The 24,842-nt window shown below is 43.9% G+C and overlaps 2 protein-coding genes across 2 annotated transcripts in view; both read left to right on the top strand.

The window, feature by feature from the left end:
• The window catches only part of LOC137005208 (deleted in malignant brain tumors 1 protein-like), a 49,353-nt gene extending 48,312 nt beyond the window's left edge, over nucleotides 1-1,041 (top strand). The window contains exons 10-11 of the mRNA XM_067366023.1: nucleotides 156-461; nucleotides 586-1,041. Of these exons, the coding sequence (XP_067222124.1) occupies nucleotides 156-461; nucleotides 586-917 (638 nt within the window). The 3' untranslated portion in view covers nucleotides 918-1,041. The remainder of the gene's footprint in view (nucleotides 1-155; nucleotides 462-585) is intronic.
• An 8,270-nt stretch (nucleotides 1,042-9,311) lies between these two features.
• The window catches only part of LOC137005207 (scavenger receptor cysteine-rich type 1 protein M130-like), a 62,691-nt gene continuing 47,160 nt past the window's right edge, over nucleotides 9,312-24,842 (top strand). The window contains exons 1-6 of the mRNA XM_067366022.1: nucleotides 9,312-9,906; nucleotides 11,071-11,388; nucleotides 11,751-12,056; nucleotides 12,181-12,480; nucleotides 22,061-22,378; nucleotides 22,611-22,916. Of these exons, the coding sequence (XP_067222123.1) occupies nucleotides 9,312-9,906; nucleotides 11,071-11,388; nucleotides 11,751-12,056; nucleotides 12,181-12,480; nucleotides 22,061-22,378; nucleotides 22,611-22,916 (2,143 nt within the window). The remainder of the gene's footprint in view (nucleotides 9,907-11,070; nucleotides 11,389-11,750; nucleotides 12,057-12,180; nucleotides 12,481-22,060; nucleotides 22,379-22,610; nucleotides 22,917-24,842) is intronic.

The raw sequence follows: 24,842 nt of genomic DNA, 5'->3' as shown, positions 1-24,842 counted from the left end.
ACATTACGCCACATTGAGTTAAAAAAAAAAAAAAAAAAAGCAGAGGGGCTATGCACATTTGGTGTTTGGCTACTAACAATGTCAAACACATACAATATACATATACTTACAACATATTTTTTAATAACATTACTTACATTTTTATATCTTACCAGACATAAGATTGGTCAGTGGGTCTGATTCATGCTGTGGAAGAGTGGAGATCCTTAATAATGGCCAGTGGGGAACCGTGTGTGATAATGACTGGGACATGAATGATGCTGCTGTGGTGTGCAGACAGTTAGAGTGTGGTTCAGCCATCAGTGCACCTAAAAGTGCCGCCTTTGGTCAAGGCAGTGGATCGATCTGGCTGGATGGTGTTGGATGCTCGGGAGGTGAAGGAAACCTTACACAATGTTCACACAGAGGACTAGGAGCTCACAACTGTGGTCATGGTAAAGATGCTGGTGTTGTTTGTTCAGGTAAATCTTTTGCATTTTGACAGAGTTAGGTAGAAATGAGCAATAGAAATTACAATAAGCTTCATGTATTTAATGATTTTTCTCTTAACATGTAATTTTAAATGGATGCCTATTTCTTTTGCAGGTGACCTGCAGCAGCCCACTCTTTCCCTGATCTCCACAAATGCAGTTTCTCGTGCAGTTGTTTCTCCTGGACAAAACATTCAGTTCAGATGCACAACACCTGAACCAAGATGCAATGCTGATGCTGAATTCCACCTCTTCATAAACGGATCATCAATATCCTCCCAGAAACATGTTTATGGTGCGACTTTCAACCTTGTCAATGTAAGCGTCTCACATCAGGGCAGCTACAGCTGTAATTACACCTACCAAAACGGCACTGTAATATCACCTTGGAGTAACACTGTTAACATCACTGTAGGTGAGAGTTTAATCTTGTCTCATTGCCTATAATATAAATGCATTAGTTGCATGAAAGTGAATTCATTCTGTATTGTCTAATTTTTTTTTGTTTGTGCTGCTAATTTGTAGAATGACTGAATTAAAATTAGATCCAGAGAAGATGCCGTTCTTGAAGCCATTTTTATTTGTAATATTTAACTATTCTTTTATTACTATTATTATTATTATTATTATTAAATTGTAGGGCTTAGCTGCTTACATAGATACACATGGAAGTGTTTGAAAGCAGGTGTCTGTCAGTGAACATATCAGGGATCTGCTGATAGACGCCCTTTTTCTAACGCTCCTGTGAGTATCTGTGCAAGCGCTTGGTGAAGAGCATCAAAGATGTCTAGCACTGATCATTGTAGCCAATCACAGACATATCTGATGAGCATGTGAACACAATGGCCAATCAGTGGTTTTTAAGAATCTGCTTAAAGGGTTAGTTTACCAAAAATTACAGTGGTTCAACTTAAATGTTATGAAGCAACAAGAATGCTTAAAGTTATGCATATTTGGCGTGCTGTCTGGGGAGAGGGCTCCAAGCTCAGAATGTTGGCCGAAACCCAGAGTTTTCCCCCGGTGTGGTAAAAGTAGATGGTGTGGAGGAGGGATGCTGATAAACTCTCAGATGAACAGAAGTCAGTCTGCTGAATTTATACCTTTTGACATTGGTTGAGTTGATTAACTGAATGCTCTCCACCTGTGCTAATTAGGTTAATTATCTGATCTTGCTCCTCCTGAATTTTGTTAATAAAACATCATATGGTAAAACAAACTTGACTTGCTGTCGTCAAACGAGGCTCGGCTCGAGCTCTGAGTTAAACCCACAAAAAAGATATTTACAAGGACAGCAACCTGAGCAGTCAACTAAAGGCAGGCATACTGTGCGATTTTCCGAATTCTGACTCGTGCGACTCTTTTTTGAGTCGGGCCGATTTTCAGCTTTGTTGTGTGTCGCTTGTCGTGCAGTGTTCGTGCAGTGTACACGGGGAAACGAGTGGCGATAAACCTCTCCTGACTGGCTATCGCATGGTCAGATGAAGTTCTGGCATGTCAGAAATTTGGTCGCCCCTCGTGAGGATATCGCACAGTTGAAGCAGAGCTACGAACCGACTTGCCTAAACCCTGTGTTTTTCCCCCCACTGCGCCTGCGCGAAAAAATATATTAAACCAATCTTCAATGCAGCAAGAAAGAAAACGAAAAGAGGGAGATCTTTAAGTTCTGTAGCTATCAAACTAGCTGCAATTTAGCAAAATGTTGCTTACCTCCAGTTTGTGTTGCATGATGGATAAACCCACGTCTTTCAAGCCACCTGGGTGTACATAACCGGTGCCTCTTGTATTAATTTACTTGATCATTAATTTATATGTTTCGCTTTTCACTTTCTATTTACTCATGTAGGCTATTTAATATTCACTTAATTTTATTAAATGCGGAAATGTGAACTGTTTGTCAATTGGTGATAAAGAAAAATGTCACGTCGCATATAGGAATTTTTTCGATTTTAAACCAGGAAGGCGAGTTGGTGTCTAGTTCATATTACACAAGCAGATGCCGATGAAGACGTCTCAATCCCCTGTCAATTATTCACCAGCCTTTACAAAAAAATAAAAGTAAAACCAACAAGCTTTCGGTGCATATTCTCTCAGAGACAACGAGAGATAAATCCTACTTCAACCTGATAACGGTAGGCTATGTATCTTAATTTATTTTCTCAATATTTCTCTTGTGGCCCATAAACTGTATGTAGTGGGTGAAAAAATGAGAAGTATTTCGTATTAAACAGGTTGTTTTTGAAGTGAAGCTGCTTTTCATTGACTGATTATTGCAGTCTGCGAACACATAGGCTACTGTTAATAATTTTAATTATATGCCTTTAATTCATTGTATAAATGTCTTTAAATAATTTTCAGTGAGGAGTAATTATAAGCTAATCAAATCTTTTATTATCCTCGCAGCGCGTCAGTTATGCGGTGATGCGCTATGAAATATTGCGGGCCAAATTAATTGTAGCTAATATCAATTTAATATTAAATAGGCCTACCCTATACTACTACTACTACTACTACTACTACTAACATTAATAATAGGCTTATTATTATTGTTATTATTATTATTTAATATATGAATTGGAAATGCTAAATCCTCTTGATATCCATAGCTGATGCTTTTGACAGTATCTCTGGAAACATATTGTCTATCGGCGCATCCCAGTACGTGGGTTTATCGTGCATATTTCAAATGCATAGTGTGAGCAGTTAAGTCACGTCTCGACCATCAGACCACATAGTGTGAACACATAAATCGTGCGTTTTGGCTTTCCATCGCACGCAATCTACTTGTACAATGTGAGTTGGTAACCTTGCTGAAATCGCACAGATGTCGCACAGTGTATGCTCGCCTTAAGAGTAGTTCAACAATATAAGTACAGAGTACTTAAAGGATTTAATCCCTAAGGCAGCTTGTGTGGTGAATTTCCTGTGGGAGCTTTAAGAGAAAACGAAAGGCTCCTGTAGGAACAGGGAGAGAAATCACTGCTGAGGGAGTGAAGGGATACTTTTCTGTCCCTACAGAAACTGCTTTGAGAGTGGAGGCTGAAATTACTGCTGCGGCAGTGGGGAATAAAGTTTTTTTTTTTTGGTCTGAAGGGTGTTGCGAGATCAGTGGTGTAAGGCTCCAGCTTGTAATGACTCTCCCAACCACTAGCTGGCACTGACACCCTATGCCGTGTAATGACTCTCCCAGCCACTTGGTGGCCCCAGCTTCAGTAGAACACATTCGGTGCGTTCCAAACGGGATATATCGCCCTCCGAATGGCACTTCGGAGTGAAAATAATCATGTCCGCCATATTGAAGGGTCGTTCCCAAGCGGCAACCTCCCCCTTTCTCTCGTGAAGCCAATACGGAAGTAACTTAAACTGCGATTCATCGACTGGCCGCTAGGGACAGGCTCCAAAAGAGAGCAGAATCTCATAGAGTCCCATGTTAAATTGGCCAAGTTTATAGCAGAAAAAAACATGTTTACAAGTTGGTTCAAATTGTGGTTTTTGTCTATACTGCTATTTTTGCCCTTCATGACAACTCTGAGGGGGGTGAATTTTTTTATAACTTATCCGTTTAAATTATATTAAGCCTTAAAAGTTCTGCATAATTAAGGGCGTGGTCACTTGAGTGACAGGTAGATTGCGCTGCTGTCTGTGAGCCGTCATGTTACCTCAGCTGCCGCTGAATTTGGCATCTCAGCCGTTTTTGTGCTTTTTTTTCTTGATTATTTTATACAATTATAAAATATGGCTTGCTGCATAATATTCGAGACTGATGTGTGTCTGTGTGCATGCATGGGGAAGAGACACAGAACACACGTTGTTGGATCGTGGCACTGGCTGAAAGTTTTGATTGCGAGATTTACTACAATGACAATACCAGGAGGATATACAACTCTGACAGCACTGCTCTGATATTATAACTAAAACTCCTGCACTATTTTGAAAAAAATATACTTTGGACACGGCTCATTTGTTAGTTAGATACGATCGTATGCAGTTTTACAACATAAAGGCTGCTCAGATTGCATCCTTTCTTGAAGAACGATGAGCAGATCATTCAGAAGAAATGTGAAATGTTTTTTTTTTTTGCAATGGACATTTATATTTTACCCAAGTGCCACAGATTGGATTCATCTCGCGATCTCTATTATAAAGGTATGAAGTCCCATTTGATTTTCCATGTTGTTATTTGGACACCCAACACTACTGGTGTTGGAGCATCTATATCTTAAAGAAACACCGTAGATTGACAGTAAACCTTTAGAACTTTCTGATGATAAAACTTATCTTCATTAATAATTTAGATAGTATCTAGATAGATAGCTCCTTTGCTTGCTAACATGGTCACGTCGAGCTAGGCGGGCGTGGTTTCAGCAACCAGTCATATCAGCTCAAACCACCTCCCCGCCTCTTTGCCCATTTTCAGTTATCCGGGAGTAACGTGCGGTGACGCGCAGCTAAGATGGCCGCGGCCTCATTTAGGCGTCAAAACTGCTGTTCACAACTCTATGGGTGACGTCACGGACACTACGTCCATATTTTTTACAGTCTATGGTCGTTCCAAACCAAAGTGCTCAAAACTGGCCACTTCAAAGGGCCCTTCGGAATGAAGGATTTCGAAGGGAACAACTGATGGACACTTCGGGCCCCCATGATCCTTTGCACAGGGAAGTTGTTTGACGTCACAGAATGGGTACAGGAGGTTAGGAGTTCGGATTTTAACTATACAGGTATGTATAATATTTTTCTGTACTTCTGTAATATTTATACGAGTTAGATTTTGTACATTATTATGGTCAAAATGACATTGTACTTAAAAAAATACTTTACAGCTCATTTATCAGTCCATTCAAATGTTTCAAATACATAGATACAATATAGCCTACATGCGGTAAACCTAAAATAAATAAATAAATAATAACGTTAAACAAAAGGCGCAACTTGCACAATTTATCCTCCTTGATTGTCTCGTTAAGATGACGCTGAAGTGCGTTCCAAAAGAACAGTTTTTTTTACCCCTACACCCTTCATCCCTTCGAAGCTCTCACTCCGGAGGGTAAACCCTCTGAAGGGATTAGGGCATAGGGATGAGCCCTTCCGAATGGAACGCAGGGATTGTACTGCTACTCATTAGGACTTGATTTCTCCCACCTGTGGGTCATTATCTTGTTTGTGTTTGCCTATTTAAGCATGCCTTTTTCTTTCAGTTGTGTTCAGTCATGAGCCTACTATTCCTGTGTTAGCCTTGTCATGAAAGCGAAGACTTTTGATTTGATTTGATTTGATTTGATTTGATTTGATTTGATTTGATTTGATTTGATTTGATTTGATTTGATTTGATTTGATTTGATTTGATTTGATTTGCCTTTACCCATCTTTTGTTTCTTGTATTTTTCTGTGGTAGCACGGCTTCCCTTTTGTAAGTAAAACACTTTTTGTTAAGTCATCTAAGCCTACATGTTATTCTTCTGCCCTTGGGTCCATCTGTTATTTGTCATCTACCATGGCTCAGTGGTAAAGAGGCAGTTCAGTTGACTAGAAGACCAGAGTTTGATTCCAGCCCCAGTCACCCATCAAAAGTGGTCACTGCTGCGGCAGTAGGCAAGGCAATTTTATTTGTATAGCACATTTCATACACATTGGTAATTCAAAGTGCTTTACATAAAGAAGAAGAAGAATAAAAATAGAACATAAGAAATTGAAATAATAGTAAAAAGAGAATTTTGTTATCTGGATGGAAGAGCTAGGAAGTTTCAGGGAGTTTTTTGTTGTTGTCCGTCAGAGTGGATCTAACTGGATCTTCTCACATGACAGGACCACTGTCTAGCTCTACCTGTTAAGGTACTTCGAACTGATAAACAAAGTTTCAATCTCCCCTTTTGCCAAGACACCTCAAACTGCGCCACACAGCCCCATTCCCTCTTCCGGAGATATCTTATCTATGCAACACAGTTCAAATTTCCCCTTTGGAAAGTGTCCTGACTGTAATCCAGAGATATATTAACCATGCACCACAGCTCAAATTTCCCCATGGTTTGTCCCCTTATCCAAATTTACCAAATTTTAACCTAATCACAAATGCTTTCTTCCTAATTCTCCCAGCTCTTTAAACCAGACAGCAATATTTAAGATGCATTAAAAGTCAGGAATAACAAGATTATACATAAAATATATAAAATACTGTAGCAAATTAGCTCAAAATAAATATGAATAATTAATCATAACTAGTTATAATTAATGATTAATATTTGAATCAGTAGTGATGGGCAGATCGAGGCTTCATGAAACACTGAAGCAGTTGAATCAAATGTGCCGTTATGATTCGAGGCTTCGAAACAATCTGACACCCGTCTCCACGGTGACTCCTAGTGGTCAGAACAGTGCAAATGCAACAAAACTCAGGCCAAACATGCATTAAAAATACCCTTTAACAAATGTATTGCAAAAGTTTTATTGAAAGTAAAGTCAATCAAATGGAATTAAATAATCATCTAATAAGATTAAATATAGAGTGTCTGTATAATATGTTATTTTATCAATTTTCATTGCGTGTTTCTCTGTTCCATGGCTCAAGCTAAACAGGCCAATAAGACTAGCATAATTAAAATTAATAACGGTAATTATTAATATGTATAATTAAAACATCTACAAATGTATAAAACTGATCAGAGATCAGGTAAAACCATAGGGTAAAGCCCTAGACACTTGTTCAACAGTTCTCATTGAATCTGCATGATTCATGGATTCACTTTATCATCGCCCTCTACCGGTGAACCATTGAAATTTCAAACTGTTTTGAAATGTTTCGAAACAGTAATGACGTAATGAAGCCTCATTTACTAAAATCACGTGACTTTAGCAGTTTGATACACGCTCCGAATCACTGATTCGAAACAAAAGATTCATGAAGCTTCGGAGCTTCATGAAGCAGTGTTTCGAAATCGGCCATCACTATGAATCAGTTAATAAAATTAACTTAATGTAATAAAATTAATATTACAATCAATGAACCTGTTGTCCAATGAACACACAGTGTTAATTGTTTATTAATTCTAAAAAATGTCAATTTCCAGGTTATGGGAAATAACAATCTTACTCTACTAAAAGCCTGTAGTCAGGATCGACATGATCCCGTATATGAGCGCAAAACACGGACAACCTTACGTGTGTCATGAACAAGACTTTATTAACTAGACTAAACACTTAAACTACTCTAACATTCACACACATACATGCATACAGTTTACCAAGAGAGAGAGAGAGCTAAAGCAGAGTAGAGGAAGCAAGAGGTTACAGCATTGTTGGACATTCAGCAGATCAACAGCCTTGAGCAAACCATCAGTTTAATTTTAACCGGCCCTTCTTTAAAAGCGGTAAGGATACTCAATGTATCCGATAATGAGACTAAGTTTGATACTTGCATGTCTCTCCAAGTTGAATTAAACTGTCCTGATGCAATTTGTGGAGGCTCCCGTTGAATCTTTGCTGATATTGTCTTGATGAAAGAGAACCAGTTGGATTCAGAGGATCTTTGGTGAATGGAAGGTCTAGGCCGAGGCCCGGCACAAGCTTGGGGTTCCTTAGAAGCTTCTAGCTTCTTAAAGCATCATCTTGATGTCAGCATTCATCAGTAAAAGAAAAGAAGAGGAGGAAGAGCAGGAAGAGAAGAGTTTGATCTTCTGATCAGTGAATATAAGAGGTGAAGATGTCACACCCTCTTAAGGTGTCTGAGCCAATAAGGAGTTGCCCCCTCGGAGGGAAGTTTTACGAGTCTTTGTTCTGTAGCAAGATATTAGCATAAGACACTGGATTGGATGAATGAGAAAAGAACCCTCTAAATTCTTATAATACTAATGTGTCACAGAGTTAGTAACATGTAACATAAATTACCAAATAGGAAATTAAAGTTGGAGTCCGTAGATACCAAACATGCTGCCAATGTGATCTCAGTTAACTATACATTTGCAACTATGGAACATTAATACCAAAATAGTTCAAAAGAGAGAATTAATACATAGAATAAAGTCTATAAAAGGAAAGTCGTGATATGGGAAAATTGGATACATGTTTATACATTTCCCAAGTGGTTATATAGAGAATACATAGGATTAAGAGAGTTTATTTGTCCTTCTCAGAAAGAATGAGTCACTGGTCTCTGCAAAATTGTTCCTGATCGTAAAAGGTCCAAGTATCTGTAACAGGACACCTAGTTCCCATTCGATACTTCACTCGTACTGCGTATGGGGAAATGTCTCCCTTTTTCCCCGTTACTGAAGCCTTTTTCAATAACGCAGTGTAACTGCACCGTCATTGGTTCACTCATAGACAAGTTGTTGAACCAATGACGGCGCGGCATAGCTGCGCAACCTATGGCGAGAAAGCGCGTGAACTTTCCCACCGAAATGGGCGGGGTTAAGGGCTATATAAGCAGGCGTTTCGCCATAGGATTTCAGTCCTTTCTCCTTCAGCGACGACAACGCATCTCCTCACTGATCTCCGTCTGAAGCCAGAAGAAGTTCGCCGCCGTCTGAAGAGGTCCCGCAGCGGACCCAGCTGAACTCGCCGGTCGGAGACAGCGCCGGCGCCCTCGCTGACTGCCGCCCCGAGCGCCGTCCTCGAGACGCCCGCCTCCCACTTCCCGCTTCCGGCCGCCTTCTCAGCGTGTCTCCTGCCGCCATCCGGCGCGCCCATTGAGAGCTTTTCCCACGGCTTATTGCCGCTCTAAAAGAGCGTTTCCTCAGCGGTTCTACCGCTCTAAAAGAGCTTCCGCGGCCCTCACCGCTCTTAAAGAGCCCCCCATTCGCCGTTATAACGGCGGCGGCATTGCTGCAAATGCCGCGCCACTCTTGTGGCATGTGCAGAGCCCCTCTGCACGATGACGACGGACACAGCGAGTGTGTCGCGTGCCTGGACAAGTCCCACGCCGACGGCGTGCTCGCTGGAGCCTCATGCCCACACTGCGAGAGCATGAGCCTCGGTTCTCTGCGCTCGCGGGTCGCCTTCTTCACTGAAGCCGATCTCGCCGCTCGCGCCCTCCCGTCTCCTTCCTCCCGCGAGCCGGCCAGGAAGAGACAGCGGGGTAGAGCGACTCAGCGCCCGGAGTTGTGCAAGCTCACGTCGTCCCAGCCCCCGCGTGCCTCGCCTTCTCCCCCAAGAGAACAATCCCCTGTCATGTTCTCCCGTCCCGAGCAGCGTCCCTCTGCAGATGTGAGCGACCTCGTCTCGTTTGGAGGATCTGACGAAGAGCCGGATGACTCCATGTCTCTTGCGGCTTCCGAAGCGGAAGGATGGGCTGGCGAGCTGGACGACCCCGCTCCCCTACCTCCTCTGGAGCCCATTGATCACGGCCAGGGTATGGATGCCGAGCTCTTCCGCATCCTATCCAGAGCAGTGGGAGACTTTTCCCCATACGAAGTACTCATTCCGTATCTCAGGGAACCAAGGTTACGTTAGTAACTGAGTACGTTCTTCCTGTAGTTTAGCTAGTTTGGGATGCTAGTTGCAGTTTTAGGGGGATGGGTTCACAGAGCTTTGATAAAGTGAGTTCATAGGTAATTCATTAAATATATTGAATAATTTTGTGTGCCTGATTAGTCCAGACGCTACAATACATTAAAAATTAAATAAAAACAGGAAAGGAATTAAAAGAATAAAAAGATAATACGTATATAAAATAAATGCAGACAGTTCGGTCATAGCACAGTGCTCAATCTGCAAATGCATAGATAAAAAGGTGTGTTTTGAGTCTGGATTTGAATGTGGCTACTGTTGGAGCACACCTGATCTCTTCTGGAAGCTGTTTCCAGCTGCGGCTGGAGTAACAGCTAAAAGCAGACTCTGCTTTGAGTGAACCCTTGGTATTTCTAAGTGACTTGATCCTGATGATCTGAGTGACTGTTAGGTTTATATTCTATGAGCATATCTGCAATGTATTGAATTCCTAGGCCATTGAATGATTTATAAACGAGTAACAGTACTTTAAAATCAATTCTAAATGCAACTGGAAGCCAGTGCAAGGACCTGAGGACTGGTGTGATGTGTTCATATTTTCGGGCTCTGCTCAGAATCCTGGCAGCAGCGTTTTGTACGAGCTGGGGAATAAAGATCGATCTGAAAGCGGTTGCAAGAGCACAGGCCAAAATACCTGCTGTGGTAGTAAAATGGTAGTAAAATTCAATGCACATTTATTTGTATAGGACTTTCAGTACGTATTGTTTCAAAGAAAATATTGAATTTCATGACATTCATGTATTTACATGACAATTTAGTGTGGTCTGTTATCAGAGGTCACTGTGTACAAGTAATGTATTTCAGAAATGTACTGTACATATACAAATCACACAGTTATCTAAAGATGTATTAATTTATGCCAGAAACATGGGCTCATTAAATTGATTATTATAAGCTGTGAAAAATAATTACAATATATGTAAAATTTAGCATTGGTGTTTGCTAAAAGATTATATTTTGTGTGAACTCAGATACACCTGCAAGCCTTTGAGAGAAATTCCTTTGCCCATGAGCGTGGAAAGACATGGAATGACTTATTTTTTAGCATGTTGTTAGATGTGTGTTGATTTATAATATATTTATTTTATTTTTATTTTTTCAGGTGAATACAGTATCAGACTGGTGAATGGTAATACTGACTGCTCTGGGAGAGTTGAGATCCTTTATGATGGCCAGTGGGGGACAGTGTGTGATGATGGCTGGGACATGAATGATGCTGAGGTGGTGTGCAGACAGTTGGGATGTGGACCAGCTGCTAGAGCACACTCCAACGCTCGTTTTGGCCAGGGAAGTGGTCGGACCTGGTTGAGTTATGTGGGATGTTCAGGAAGTGAATCGTCCCTCACACAGTGCTCACACAGTCCTTTGGGAAACCATAACTGTGGTCACAAAGATGATGCAGGTGTCGTCTGCTTAAAAGGTAAAAATATATGCTTTCCCCAGAGCCAAGATGCCATTGTAAATTTGATGTTTTGCTTGTGATGAAAAGAGTACAATAGTGATTGAAAACAACATAAACCTATGGTGTTTAGTCCCAAATAATAATTATAAAAAAAAAAAAAAAAAGCTTGGCTACTAACAATTTCAACACATACAATATAGAGAATGTGAATCTGACATTACGCCACATTGAGTTTTGAAAAAAAAGAAAAAAGAAAAAAAAAAAGCGGAGGGGCTATGCACATTTGGTGTTTGGCTACTAACAATGTCAAACACATACAATATACATATACTTACAACATAGTTTTTAATAACATTACTTACATTTTTATACCTTACCAGACATAAGATTGGTCAGTGGGTCTGATTCATGCTGTGGAAGAGTGGAGATCCTTCATAATGGCCAGTGGGGAACCGTGTGTGATGATGACTGGGACGTGAATGATGCTGCTGTGGTGTGCAGACAGTTAGAGTGTGGTTCAGCCATCAGTGCACCTAAAAGTGCCGCCTTTGGTCAAGGCAGTGGATCGATCTGGCTGGATGGTGTTGGATGCTCGGGAGGTGAAGGAAACCTCACACAGTGTTCACACAGAGGACTAGGAGCTCACAACTGTGGTCATGGTAAAGATGCTGCTGTTGTTTGTTCAGGTAAATCTTTTGCATTTTGACAGAGTTAGGTAGAAATGAGCAATAGAAATTACAATAAGCTTCATGTATTTAATGATTTTTATCTTAACATGTAATTTTAAATGGATGCCTATTTCTTTTGCAGGTTACCTGCAGAGACCCACTCTTTTCCTGATCTCCACAAATGCAGTTTCTCGTGCAGTTGTTTCTCCTGGACAAAACATTCGGTTCAGATGCACAACACCTGAACCAAGATGCAATGCTGATGCTGAATTCCACCTCTTCATAAACGGATCATCAATATCCTCCCAGAAACATGTTTCTGATGTGACTTTCCACCTTGTCAATGTAAGCGTCTCACATCAGGGCAGCTACAGCTGTAATTACACCTACCATAACGGCACTGTAATATCACCTTGGAGTAACACTGTTGACATTACTGTAGGTAAGAGTTTATCTTGTCTCATTGCCTATAATATAAATGCATTAGTTGCATGAAAGTGAATTCATTCTGTATTGATGTCTAATTTTTTTTTGTTTGTGCTGCTAATTTGTAGAATGACTGAATTAAAATTAGATCCAGAGAAGATGCCGTTCTTGAAACCATTTTTATTTGTATTATTTAACTATTCTTTTATTACTATTATTATTATTATTATTATTATTATTATTATTATCATTATTATTATTATCATATCATTATTAATTGTAGGGCTTAGCTGCTTACATAGATACACATGGAAGTGTTTGAAAGCATGTGTCTGTCAGTGAACATATCAGGGATCTGCTGATAGACGCCCTTTTGCAAACGCTCCTGTGAGTATCTGTGTAAGGGCTTGGTGAAGAGCATCAAAGATGTCTAGCACTGATCATTGTAGCCAATCACATACATATCTGATGAGCATGTGAACATAATGGCCAATCAGTGGTTTTTAAGAATCTGCTTAAAGGGTCAGTGTACCCAAAATTTTAAATTCTGTAATTTATTTCTCACCCTCATGTCATTTCACACCCATAAGAACTTTGTTCATCTTTGGAACACAAATTAAGATATTTTTGACTTATTTAAAACAGTTCATGTGAGTGCAGTGGTTCAACTTTAATGTTATGAAGCAACAAGAATGCTTAAAGTTATGCATATTTGGCGTGCTGTCTGGGGAGAGGGCTCCAAGCTCAGAATGTTGGCCGAAACCCAGAGTTTTCCCCCGGTGTGGTAAAAGTACATAGAACTATAAGTGAGGAGATGGGGCGGCGGAGGAATGCTGATAAACTCTCAGATGAACAGAAGTCAGTCTGCTGAATTTATACCTTTTGACATTGACTGAGTTGATTTAACTGAATGCTCTCCACTTGTGCTAATTAGGTTAATTATCTGATCTTGCTCCTCCTGAATTTTGTTAATAAAACATCATATGGTAAAACAAACTTGGCTTGCTGTCGTCAAACGAGGCTCGGCTTGAGCTCTGAGTTAAATCCACAAAAAAATATATTTACAAGGACAGCAACCTGAGCAGTCAACTAAGAGTAGTTCAACAATATAAGTACAGAGTACTTAAAGGATTTAATCCCTAAGGCAGCTTGTGTGGTGAATTTCCTGTGGGAACTTTAAGAGAAAACGAAAGGCTGTGGCAGTGGGGAATAAAGTTTCCCATTCAGTCAGTCACGTTCGACGTTACGTCGATACTGACGTAATGGGGTCTCGCCTGGGAGCCCAATCACCTCCAAGGGTACAAAACAAGCCAATGGGAATTGGCCTGTGAGATTTACATGCCGGGCATAAATACTCACCTTCATTCATACTTTTGCTTCGGAGCCGATCGGCTGATCATCCTTTCACCTCTTCAAGAGTGAATTTCCTGAACTGAGAGAACAAACAGCAATTTTAATTGCTTAGGACAAGTTCCCTCAACAGAGTCCCCTCTGCTACTACCCCAGCGCCAGCTGCTGTAGCGGCCGCTGGCCAGGTTAGTACTCTAGGAGATCTGAGGATTACAGTGGGAGCCACTTCGTCGGGTCCGCCCCCATGAACCTCCCACTCCTCCGCAATGCCATGTGCCATCGAGCTGCCGGCTGTTGCCGCGGGGCCCTCCTCGGGGGTGCCCCGTGTCACTTTCGGCGCTCCGGAGGAGGATCAGATGTCGCTCGCTGTGTCGGGGAGTGGGTTTGCTGATTCAGAGGACGACGATGACTCCGTACTTCCGCCCTCAGGGGTGGTCGCTCAGTCTGAGGCGGACTCTGAATTGGCGGCCATGCTTGCCCGGGCCGCCGCGGGCATCGGTCTCGTGTGGAACCCTCCACCGTGTCCCGAGTGTTCGCGGTTGGATGATTGGTTTCTGGGTTCGGGGCGCGGTTCACAGCCGCGTCCCACCCCAGTGCCTTTCTTCCCGGCAGGCCTGGACTGGTAATCTGGCATACCGGGCAAATGCCCGGTGGGCCGACGCACTTGGGGGTGGGGCCGCGATATGATATGATTTTTTTTTTTTTTTTAATAAACATAAATTTGGCCAACGACCGGCCCATAAAGCAGGGACAGCGGCCCATTGGTTCATTTTCCATACTGACACTGGGCTGGCCCAATCACATCTCTTAACAGACTCCACCCCGTCCCCTGTGTTTTGTGTGTCAGATGCACTGCAGTAGCTCAGAGCCAAAACATCTGTGTATTAGGATGATGGAGAAACAAAAGCGCAAGTGCAAGGGGGGTGCGGAGAAGTTGCGGGCAAAAAAATAAAAAAAATTTAGAGGTTGATGCCTCAACGTGCAAAAATTTAGTGACATTTCCTGACATGTTTAGTACGGTTACAGTAGCTTCCGTTTACAGTACCTGACGACGTGCAAGAACATAGAAGAACATGGAGGAGACACCTGTCAGGCAGAGGAGCAGCAGGTGTTTGACAGTGAAGCCAATGAGGGACAGAGTAAGCAGGAGAGTATAATAGAAGCAGTAAGCATGATTAACAGGGAGGGAGGGAGCGAGGGACTCACGATGCGACGACGACAATGATGATGCTTTACCTAAATTAGTGAATATTAGGCTATAAGACAACATAATTGTCGTCGTTATTATAAAGTCAGACTGTCACCTACTGCACTGGTCACTCAGTCAGCTAAAGTCAAATAACACATCAAAAGCTATTTTGCACTGTTTTTTTTTTTTTTGTCGCTAGCAGTGTGCCCTTGTAGCTATCAGAGTTCACTTATGCAGTAACGCCCCTTCTCATTAACTAGAAAAACCTGAAATGATGCAATTTGATTTTTCAAAAAAAAATTCAGGTTATTATTTTAATGTAATATTACTGATGATGTGTTTATTTCACAACGAGACTATAGGTGTCTATTTATAGCCGTTAGTCGTGATGATGGTCTACTAGATCTCACTTTTCAGCTATAAAAAGTTATGTTTTGTAGCTCTTGTACCCTATTACTCTGGTATGAACACTTGGTTGTTTATGGCAAGTGAATAACATGTATATCATTTTATTAGGACGTTTTTTGCGAGTAATTTGGTAGTATAGTTTTCCTTTTCGTTGTTTTTAATGGGGAGTATCTAAACAATAAGAGGTAAATGTTTGACACTTAAAGAGGGGTTTGTGCTCTTTAAAACAAAGTATAGTCTGTTTCGTTGAAAAAAATGAAAAAAAATTCTTTATAGAATTATCAGTATTTTACATCCATGTTCTAAGGGTTAACTAGCTTTTATAACTTGGAGCACATTGTCCATCAAGATTATAATGCAAAGTTAAAGACTTAAAATAAGAATTTATTTCTGATCTTTGCTGTCCATTGGTGTGTAGGCCCTTCTCCACTGCCACTTTTGATCACCAGGGAGTCAGTCAAGAGAGAGTGAGTACACTGGTCCACTTGCACTTACTACTCAGCTTTGTAGGGGCTTTGGGGAATGGAACAGTAGGTATGCATATTTACAGGGACTGCAAGGATGGTGTACTAGTGGGTGGTGTCCGACCAATTGTGGTGGGCCAGTCTGAGCAAAAATGCCAGGGCCATTTTTTTGTCACAGTCCAGCCCTGCTTCCCGGAGGTGCATGAGGAGCTCCAGAAGACGTTGATGGCCCCTCACAGAAACCGTTCTTCTGCCTCCTCCGCTCTCACTACCCTCGATGGGGCTGCCAAGGGGTACGTGGAGATTCCACAGGTGGAACGTTTGATTGCGGTGCACTTGTGCCCGCAGTCCATGGCCACCTGGCGGAACCGTCTGCATCTCCCATCCAAGGCGAATAAGACCATGGCCGCTCTCGCTGCCAAGGCTTACTCAGCCGCTGGACAGGCAGCTTCCACCCTGCACGCCATGGCCATCTTGCTGGTCCATCAGGCGAAAGCTCTTAAGGAGCTGCACGAGGGTAGTTCTGAGCCAGGGCTGCTGCAAGAGCTGCGTACGGCGACTGACCTCGCCCTCCGGGCGACAAAAGTCACGGCGCGCGCCCTGGGTCAGACAATGTCCACCCTGGTGGTCCAGGAATGGCATCTTTGGTTGGACCTGGCTGAGATGAACGACGCTGACAAAGCTCGCTTTCTCGACGCTCCCATCTCCCAGGCTGGCCTCTTCGGGCATCCGATCCCTCTCTCTCAGCCATTCCTTCCTTCGCCAGGGGCAGGGTCTTGGCGCCCTGGGGACGCAGAGCATCCCCATGTCACCCTGCCCACTCGGAGCCATGTGAGTGGATTCCACTCACAGCCTCAACTTCGGGACGCACTGCCTCCCGGGTTGGGCCACAGTGTTCCATGCTGTTGTTGTCCATACTTCTGTTGTCCAGATGGTTCCACTCGTACGGTGCTTTGGGGCGTGGCTACGCCTTCCCAACCCGTCCCGTTGGCTCATTCGGACAATCAGACTCGGCTACGCGATTCAGTTCACCAGGCGTCCCCCCAAGTTCAGCGGCGTTCTGTTCACCTCGGTGACAGGTCCCAACGCCTCTGTCCTGCTGGCAGAGATTGCGGTTCTTTTGGCGAAGGACGCAATAGAGCCTGTCCCTCCAGCCGAGATGAAGTCTGGGTTTTATAGCCTTACTTCATAGTACCCAAGAAAGGCGGGGGATTACGACCAATCCTGGATCTGCGTGTCTTGAATCGGGCCCTTCACAAGCTCCCGTTCAAGATGCTCACGCTGAAACGCATTCTCACGTGCGTTCGCGCCCAGGATTGGCTTGCAGCCATCGACCTGAAGGATACGTACTTTCATGTCTCGATCCTTCCTCGACACAGACCGTTTCTGCGGTTTGCGTTCGAGGGGCGGGCATATCAGTACAAGGTCCTACCCTTCGGGCTGTCCCTGTCTCCTCGCGTCTTTACCAAAGTCGCAGAGGGGGCCCTTGCCCCGCTCAGGGAAGTGGGCGTTCGCATCCTCAACTACTTCGACGCCTGGCTCATTTTGGCCCAGTCCCGAGAGCAGATGTGCAAACACAGGGACCTGGTGCTCAGTCACCTCAGCCACTTCGGGTCAACTGGGAAAAGAGCAAGCTCTGTCCCGTGCAGAGCATCTCTTTTCTCGGTGTGGAGCTGGACTCGGTCAACATGACAGCACGTCTCACTAACGAGCGTGCACAGTCGGTGCTGAACTGCCTGAATTCGTTCTTGCGGAAAACAGCGGTCCCACTGAAACAATTTCAGAGGCTCCTGGGGCATATGGCATCCGCAGCTGCGGTCACGCCGCACGGATTGCTTCATATGAGACCGCTTTGACACTGGCTTCACGACCGAGTCCTGAGTTGTCGCCGCACATTCAGCCCATGGTCGGACCTTGCTTTACTACGGGCCGGTGTGCCCCTAGTACAAGTGTCCAGGCATGTTGTTGTCACAACAGATGCCTCCACCACCGGCTGGGGTGCCATATGCAGTGGCTAGTCGGCGTCGGGCTCCTGGACAGGACCCCATCACCACTGGCATATCAACTGCCTCGAGTTGCTGGCAGTACTCCTTGCGGTGCGCCGGTTTCGACCGCTGCTGCAGGGCAAGCATGTACTGGTCCGAACGGACAATACATTGACTGTAGCGTACATCAACCACCAGGGTGGTCTACACTCCCGTCGCATGTCACAACTCGCCCGCCATCTCCTCCTGTGGAGTCAGCGCCGACTCAGGTCGCTGCGCGCCTCTTACATCCCGGGCGAGCTCAATCATGCGGCTGATGCGCTGGAATGGAGACTCCACCCCCAGGCGGTTCGGGGAAGCGCAGGTGGACCTGTTCGCTTCTCAGGAATCCGCCCATTGCCAGTTGTTTTATTCGCTGACCGAGGGGATCCTCGGCACGGATGCATTGGCACACAGCTGGCCCCGGGGCCTACGCAAATATGTGTTTCCCCCAGTGAGCCTCCTTGCACAGACACTGTGCAAGGTCAGGGAGGACGAGGAGCAGGTCTTGCTAGTTGCACCGTACTGGCCCAACCGGACCTGGTTCCCAGAACTCATGCTCCTCGCGACAGCCCATCCCTGGCGCATCCCCCTGAGAAAGGACCTCCTTTCTCTGGGGCAAGGCACCCTATGGCACCCGCGTCCCGATCTGTGGAACCTCCACGTGTGGTTCCTGGACGGGACGCGGCAGACTTGAGTGGCCTACCTTCTGCGGTAGTCGACACCATCACTTCGGCCAGAGCCCCCTCTACGAGGCGCACTTATGCCATGAAGTTGAGTCTGTTCATTGAGTGGTGTTCTTCCCACCGGGAAGACCCCCGGAAATGCCCGGTCGGTGTTGTGCTTTCCTTCCTTCAAGAGGGTTTGGAACGGAGGCTGTCCCCTTCCACCCTGAAGGTCTATGTGGCCGCCATTGCAGCGCATCATGATGTGCTCGATGGCAAGTCACTAGGAAAGCACAACCTGATCATTAGGTTCCTCAGAGGCGCCAGGAGGTTAAATCCCCCTAGGCCTCGCCTCATTCCCTCCTGGGATCTCTCCGTCGCCCTCTTGGGCCTTCGGAGAGCTCCCTTCGAGCCCCTTGAGTCAGCTGAGCTGAAACATCTGTCTCTCAAGACAGCGCTCGCCTCCTTCAAGAGGTTTGGGGACCTACAGGCATTTTCGGTCAGTGATTTGTGCCTGGATTTTGGGCCGGACTACTCTCATGTTATCCTGAGACCCCGGCCTGGATATAAAGGATAAAGGATAAAGGATAACGGTGATATGTGCCCAAAGTTCCCACCACTCCCTTCAGGGATCAGGTGGTGAACTTGCAAGCACTGCCCCCGGAGGAGGCAGACCCAGCCCTTGCGTTGCTGTGTCCCGTTCGTGCCCTGCGCGTTTAAGTGGACCGCACGCCGAGCTTTTGAAGCTCTGAGCAGCTCTTTATCTGTTTTGGAGGTCAGCAGAATGGGAAGGCTGTCTCCAAACAGAGCCATCTGTTTAGTGGATAGTGGATATCCACTGGATAGTGGATGCCATCGCCTTGACGTACCAGTCGCAAGGCAAGCCGTGCCCCCTTGAGTGTCCAACCCGTGTGCTGTCTACTCGTAGATAGACATGGGTGTTCGCTTGCTGTGTCATTTCCCTTGGGAGAGGGAATGCGAGCACTTTTCCCGCTCCTCAGTTCAGTTCCCCGTAACGGTGAACCCTGTGGAGTTCCTCCTGCATCCTGCGGAAGCCAGACGCGGCGGAGGCATCCGGCGCTAGGTCCAGTACTTGTGTGTATGCCCAATTGGTCTGCCCTTGTACTGGGGTACTGGGCTAGATGCCCATATGCTGTGATTCCCCTCGGGTAATCCCATATGTGTCTGTCCACGGTACGGTTTCCCTGATGGTAAACCCGTGTCTTTCCCTGGGCGGCTTCGTTTTGCCCTGTCTCTGATTGTTAGTATGTTCCTCCCGGAAGGTAGGACCTTCATCAGAGATCTTCCATATGCGTTACTGTTCTCAGACCAGTCCATATGTGTCTTCCACACATTACCTCCCTTCGGGCAGGGTGTGGTCTCCGTAGCTTTCCCCTCCTCGGGGAACGCTTTCCTGGCGTTTTGGTCTTTGCTAAAAAAACGAGGGAATTGAGTTCCGAAGCTCTCTTCCCCGTGGGTAAGGAACAGCAGCTTCGACCGTTCCATTGTAATGCCCTGTCCTCTCCATCCCACTGGTATGGAAGACATTCCTGGGCTTACTCTGGGCGTTGGAGGGTTGCGAGTATTGGCCGCACTTGCATTTGGCACGCTACGGCCTGCCAGCATCTGCCTCCCTAACACTCGTTACGTGGTTCAGTTGCTATGGCGCTTTCCACGGGACCCCATTACGTCAGTATCGGCGTAACGTCGAACGTGACTGACTGAATGGGAACGTCTAGGTTACTATTGTAAACCCGTTCCCAGAAGGACGGAACGGAGATGTTACGTTCCCCTGCCATAGCTCTGAGTCACCGCTGAGCGGCCAGATACCTATCTCGGCTCCTCAGCAAAAATATGAATGAAGGTGAGTATGCCGGCTCTATTTATACCCAGATGCCGGGATAGGGGCCCGGCATGTAAATCTCACAGGCCAATTCCCATTGGCTTGTTTTGTACCCTTGGAGGTGATTGGGTTCCCAGGCGAGACCCCATTACGTCAGTATCGACGTAATGTCTCCGTTCCCTCTTTCTGGGAACAGGGGTTACAATAGTAACCTAGACGTTTTTTGGTCTGAAGGGTGTTGCGAGATCAGTGGTCACTGCTGCGGAAGTAGGCAAGGCAATTTTATTTGAATAGCACATTTCATACACAATGGTAATTCAAAGTTCTTTACATAAAGAAGAAGAATAAAAATAGAACATAAGAAATTGAAATAACAGTAAAAACAGAGAATTTTGTTATCTGGATGGAAGAGCTAGGAAGTTTCAGGGAGTTTTTTGTTGTTGTTGTCCGTCAGAGTGGATCTAAATGGATATATCCCTCAGAGCGGATCTAACTGGATCTTCTCACACGACAGGACCACTGTCTAGCTCTACCTGTTAAGGTACTTCGAACTGATGAACAAAGTTTCAATCTCCCCTTTTGCCAAGACACCTCAAACTGCGCCACACAGCCCCATTCCCTCTTCCGGAGATATCTTATCTATGCAACGCAGTTCAAATTTCCCTTTTGGAAAGTGTCTTGACTGTAATCCAGAGATGTCTTAACCATGCACCACAGCTCTAATTTCCCCATGGTTTGTCCCCTTATCCAAATTTACCAAATTTTAACCTAATCACAAATGCTTTCTTCCTAATTCTCCCAGCTCTTTAAACCAGACAGCAATATTTAAGATGCATTAAAAGTCGCTGGTTCCAGCTGCTGTTGGCGTAACAGCTAAAAGCAGACTCTCCCTGCTTCGAGTGAACCCTGGGTATTAATAAGTGACTTGATCCTGATGATCTGAGTGATCTGGTTTATATTCTATGAGCATATCTGCAATGTATTGAGGTCCTAGGCCATTGAGTGATTTATAAACAAGTAACAGTACTTTAAAATCAATTCTAAATGCAACTGGAAGCCAGTGCAAGGACCTGAGGACTGGTGTGATGTGTTCATATTTTCGGGCTCTGCTCAGAATCCTGGCAGCAGCGTTTTGTACGAGCTGGGGAATAAAGATCGATCTGAAAGCGGTTGCAAGAGCACAGGCCAAAATACCCGCTGTGGTAGTAAAATGGTAGTAAAATTCAATGCACATTTATTTGTATAGAACTTTCAGTATTGTTTCAAAGAAAATATTGAATTTCATGACATTCATGACTCTACATTACAATTTAGTGTGGTCTGTTATCAGAGGTCACTGTGTACAAGTAATGTATTTCAGAAATGTACTGTACATATACAAATCACACAGTTATCTAAAGATGTATTAATTTATGCCAGAAACATGGGCTCATTAAATTGATTATTATAAGCTGTGAAAAATAATTACAATATATGTAAAATTTAGCATTGGTGTTTGCTAAAAGATTATATTTTGTGTGAACTCAGATACACCTGCAAGCCTTTGAGAGAAATTCCTTTGCCCATGAGCGTGGAAAGACATGGAATGACTTATGTTTTAGCATGTTGTTAGATGTGTGTTTATTTATAATATATTTATTAAATTTTTTTCAGGTGAATACAGTATCAGACTGGTGAATGGTAATACTGACTGCTCTGGGAGAGTTGAGATCCTTTATGATGACCAGTGGGGGACAGTGTGTGATGATGGCTGGGACATGAATGATGCTGAGGTGGTGTGCAGACAGTTGGGATGTGGACCAGCTGCTAGAGCACACTCCAACGCTCGTTTTGGCCAGGGAAGTGGTCGGATCTGGTTGAGTAATGTGGGATGTTCAGGAAGTGAATCGTCCCTCACACAGTGCTCACACAGTCCTTTGGGAAACCATAGCTGTCGTCACAACGAAGATGCAGGTGTCGTCTGCTTAAAAGGTAAAAATATATGCTTTCCTCAGATCCAAGATGCCATTGTATATTTACTGTTTTGCTTGTGATGAAAAGAGTACAATAGTGATTGAAAACAACATAAACCTATGGTGTTTAGTCCCAAATAATAATTATTAAAAAAAAAAGCTTGGCTACTAACAATGTCAAACACATACATTATACACATACTTACAACATAGTTTTTAATCACATAACTTACATTTTTATATCTTACCAGACATAAGATTGGTCAGTGGGTCTGATTCATGCTGTGGAAGAGTGGAGATCCTTCATAATGGCCAGTGGGGAACCGTGTGTGATAATGACTGGGACGTGAATGATGCTGCTGTGGTGTGCAGACAGTTAGAGTGTGGTTCAGCCATCAGTGCACCTAAAAGTTCCGCCTTTGGTCAAGGCAGTGGATCGATCTGGCTGGATGGTGTTGGATGCTCGGGAGGTGAAGGAAACCTCACACAGTGTTCACACAGAGGACTAGGAGCTCACAACTGTGGTCATGGTAAAGATGCTGCTGTTGTTTGTTCAGGTAAATCTTTTGCATTTTGACAGAGTTAGGTAGAAATGAGCAATAGAAATTACAATAAGCTTCATGTATTTAATGATTTTTATCTTAACATGTAATTTTAAATGGATGCCTATTTCTTTTGCAGGTTACCTGCAGAGACCCACTCTTTTCCTGATCTCCACAAATGCAGTTTCTCGTGCAGTTGTTTCTTGTGCAGTTGTTTCTCCTGGACAAAACATTCGGTTCAGATGCACAACACCTGAACCAAGATGCAATGCTGATGCTGAATTCCACCTCTTCATAAACGGATCATCAATATCCTCCCAGAAACATGTTTCTGATGTGACTTTCCACCTTGTCAATGTAAGCGTCTCACATCAGGGCAGCTACAGCTGTAATTACACCTACCAAAACAGCACTGTAATATCACCTTGGAGTAACACTGTTGACATCACTGTAGGTAAGAGTTTATCTTGTCTCATTGCCTATAATATAAATGCATTAGTTGCATGAAAGTGAATTCATTCTGTATTGATGTCTTATGTTTTTTTGTTTGTGCTGCTAATTTGTAGAATGACTGAATTAAAATTAGATCCAGAGAAGATGCCGTTCTTGAAGCCATTTTTGTTTGTAGTATTTAACTATTCTTTAATTACTATTATTATTATTATTATTATTATTATTATCATTATTAATTGTAGGGCTTAACTGCTTACATAGATACACATGGAAGTGTTTGAAAGCAGGTGTCTGTCAGTGGACATATCAGGGATCTGCTGATAGACGCCCTTTTTCAAACACTCCTGTGAGTATCCGTGTAAGCGCTTGGTGAAGAGCATCAAAGATGTCTAGCACTAATCATTGTAGCCAATCACAGACATATCTGATGAGCATGTGAACACAATGGCCAATCAGTGGTTTTTAAGAATCTGCTTAAAGGGTTAGTTTACCCAAAATTTTAAATTCTGTAATTTATTTCTCACCCTCATGTCATTCCACACCCATAAGAACTTCGTTCATCTTTGGAACACAAATTAAGATAGTTTTGACATATTTAAAACAGTTCATGTGAGTACAGTGGTAAAAGTAGATAGACAGTGGTAAAAGTTTACCACATTTTTGTGGTAAAAGTAGATAGAACTATAAGTGAGGAGATGGGGCGGAGGAGGGATGCTGATAAACTCTCAGATGAACAGAAGTCAGTCTGCTGAATTTATACCTTTTGACATTGGTTGAGTTGATTAACTGAATGCTCTCCACCTGTTCTAATTAGGTTAATTATCTGATCTTGCTCCTCCTGAATTTTGTTAATAAAACATCATATGGTAAAACAAACTTGGCTTGCTGTCGTCAAACGAGGCTCAGCTTGAGCTCTGAGTTAAACCCACAAAAAAAGATATTTATAAGGACAGCAACCTGAGCAGACAACTAAGAGTAGTTCAACAATATAAGTACAGAGTACTTAAAGGATTTAATCCCTAAGGCAGCTTGTGTGGTGAATTTCCTGTGGGAACATTAAGAGAAAACGAAAGGCTGTGGCAGTGGGGAATAAAGTTTCCCATTCAGTCAGTCACGTTCGACGTTACGTCGATACTGACGTAATGGGGTCTCGCCTGGGAGCCCAATCACCTCCAAGGGTACAAAACAAGCCAATGGGAATTGGCCTGTGAGATTTACATGCCGGGCATAAATACTCACCTTCATTCATACTTTTGCTTCGGAGCCGATCGGCTGATCATCCTTTCACCTCTTCAAGAGTGAATTTCCTGAACTGAGAGAGCAAACAGCAATTTTAATTGCTTAGGACAAGTTCCTTCAACAGAGTCCCCTCTGCTACTACCCCAGCGCCAGCGGCTGTAGCGGCCGCTGGCCAGGTTAGTACTCTAGGAGATCTGAGGATTACAGTGGGAGCCACTTCGTCGGGTCCGCCCCCATGAACCTCCCACT

The sequence above is a fragment of the Chanodichthys erythropterus genome, chromosome 17, assembly GCF_024489055.1.
Source record: "Chanodichthys erythropterus isolate Z2021 chromosome 17, ASM2448905v1, whole genome shotgun sequence".
Lineage (NCBI taxonomy): Eukaryota > Metazoa > Chordata > Actinopteri > Cypriniformes > Xenocyprididae > Chanodichthys > Chanodichthys erythropterus.
The sequence above is the reverse complement of the archived record's forward strand: the minus strand, read 5'-3'. Positions and strand labels throughout refer to the sequence as shown.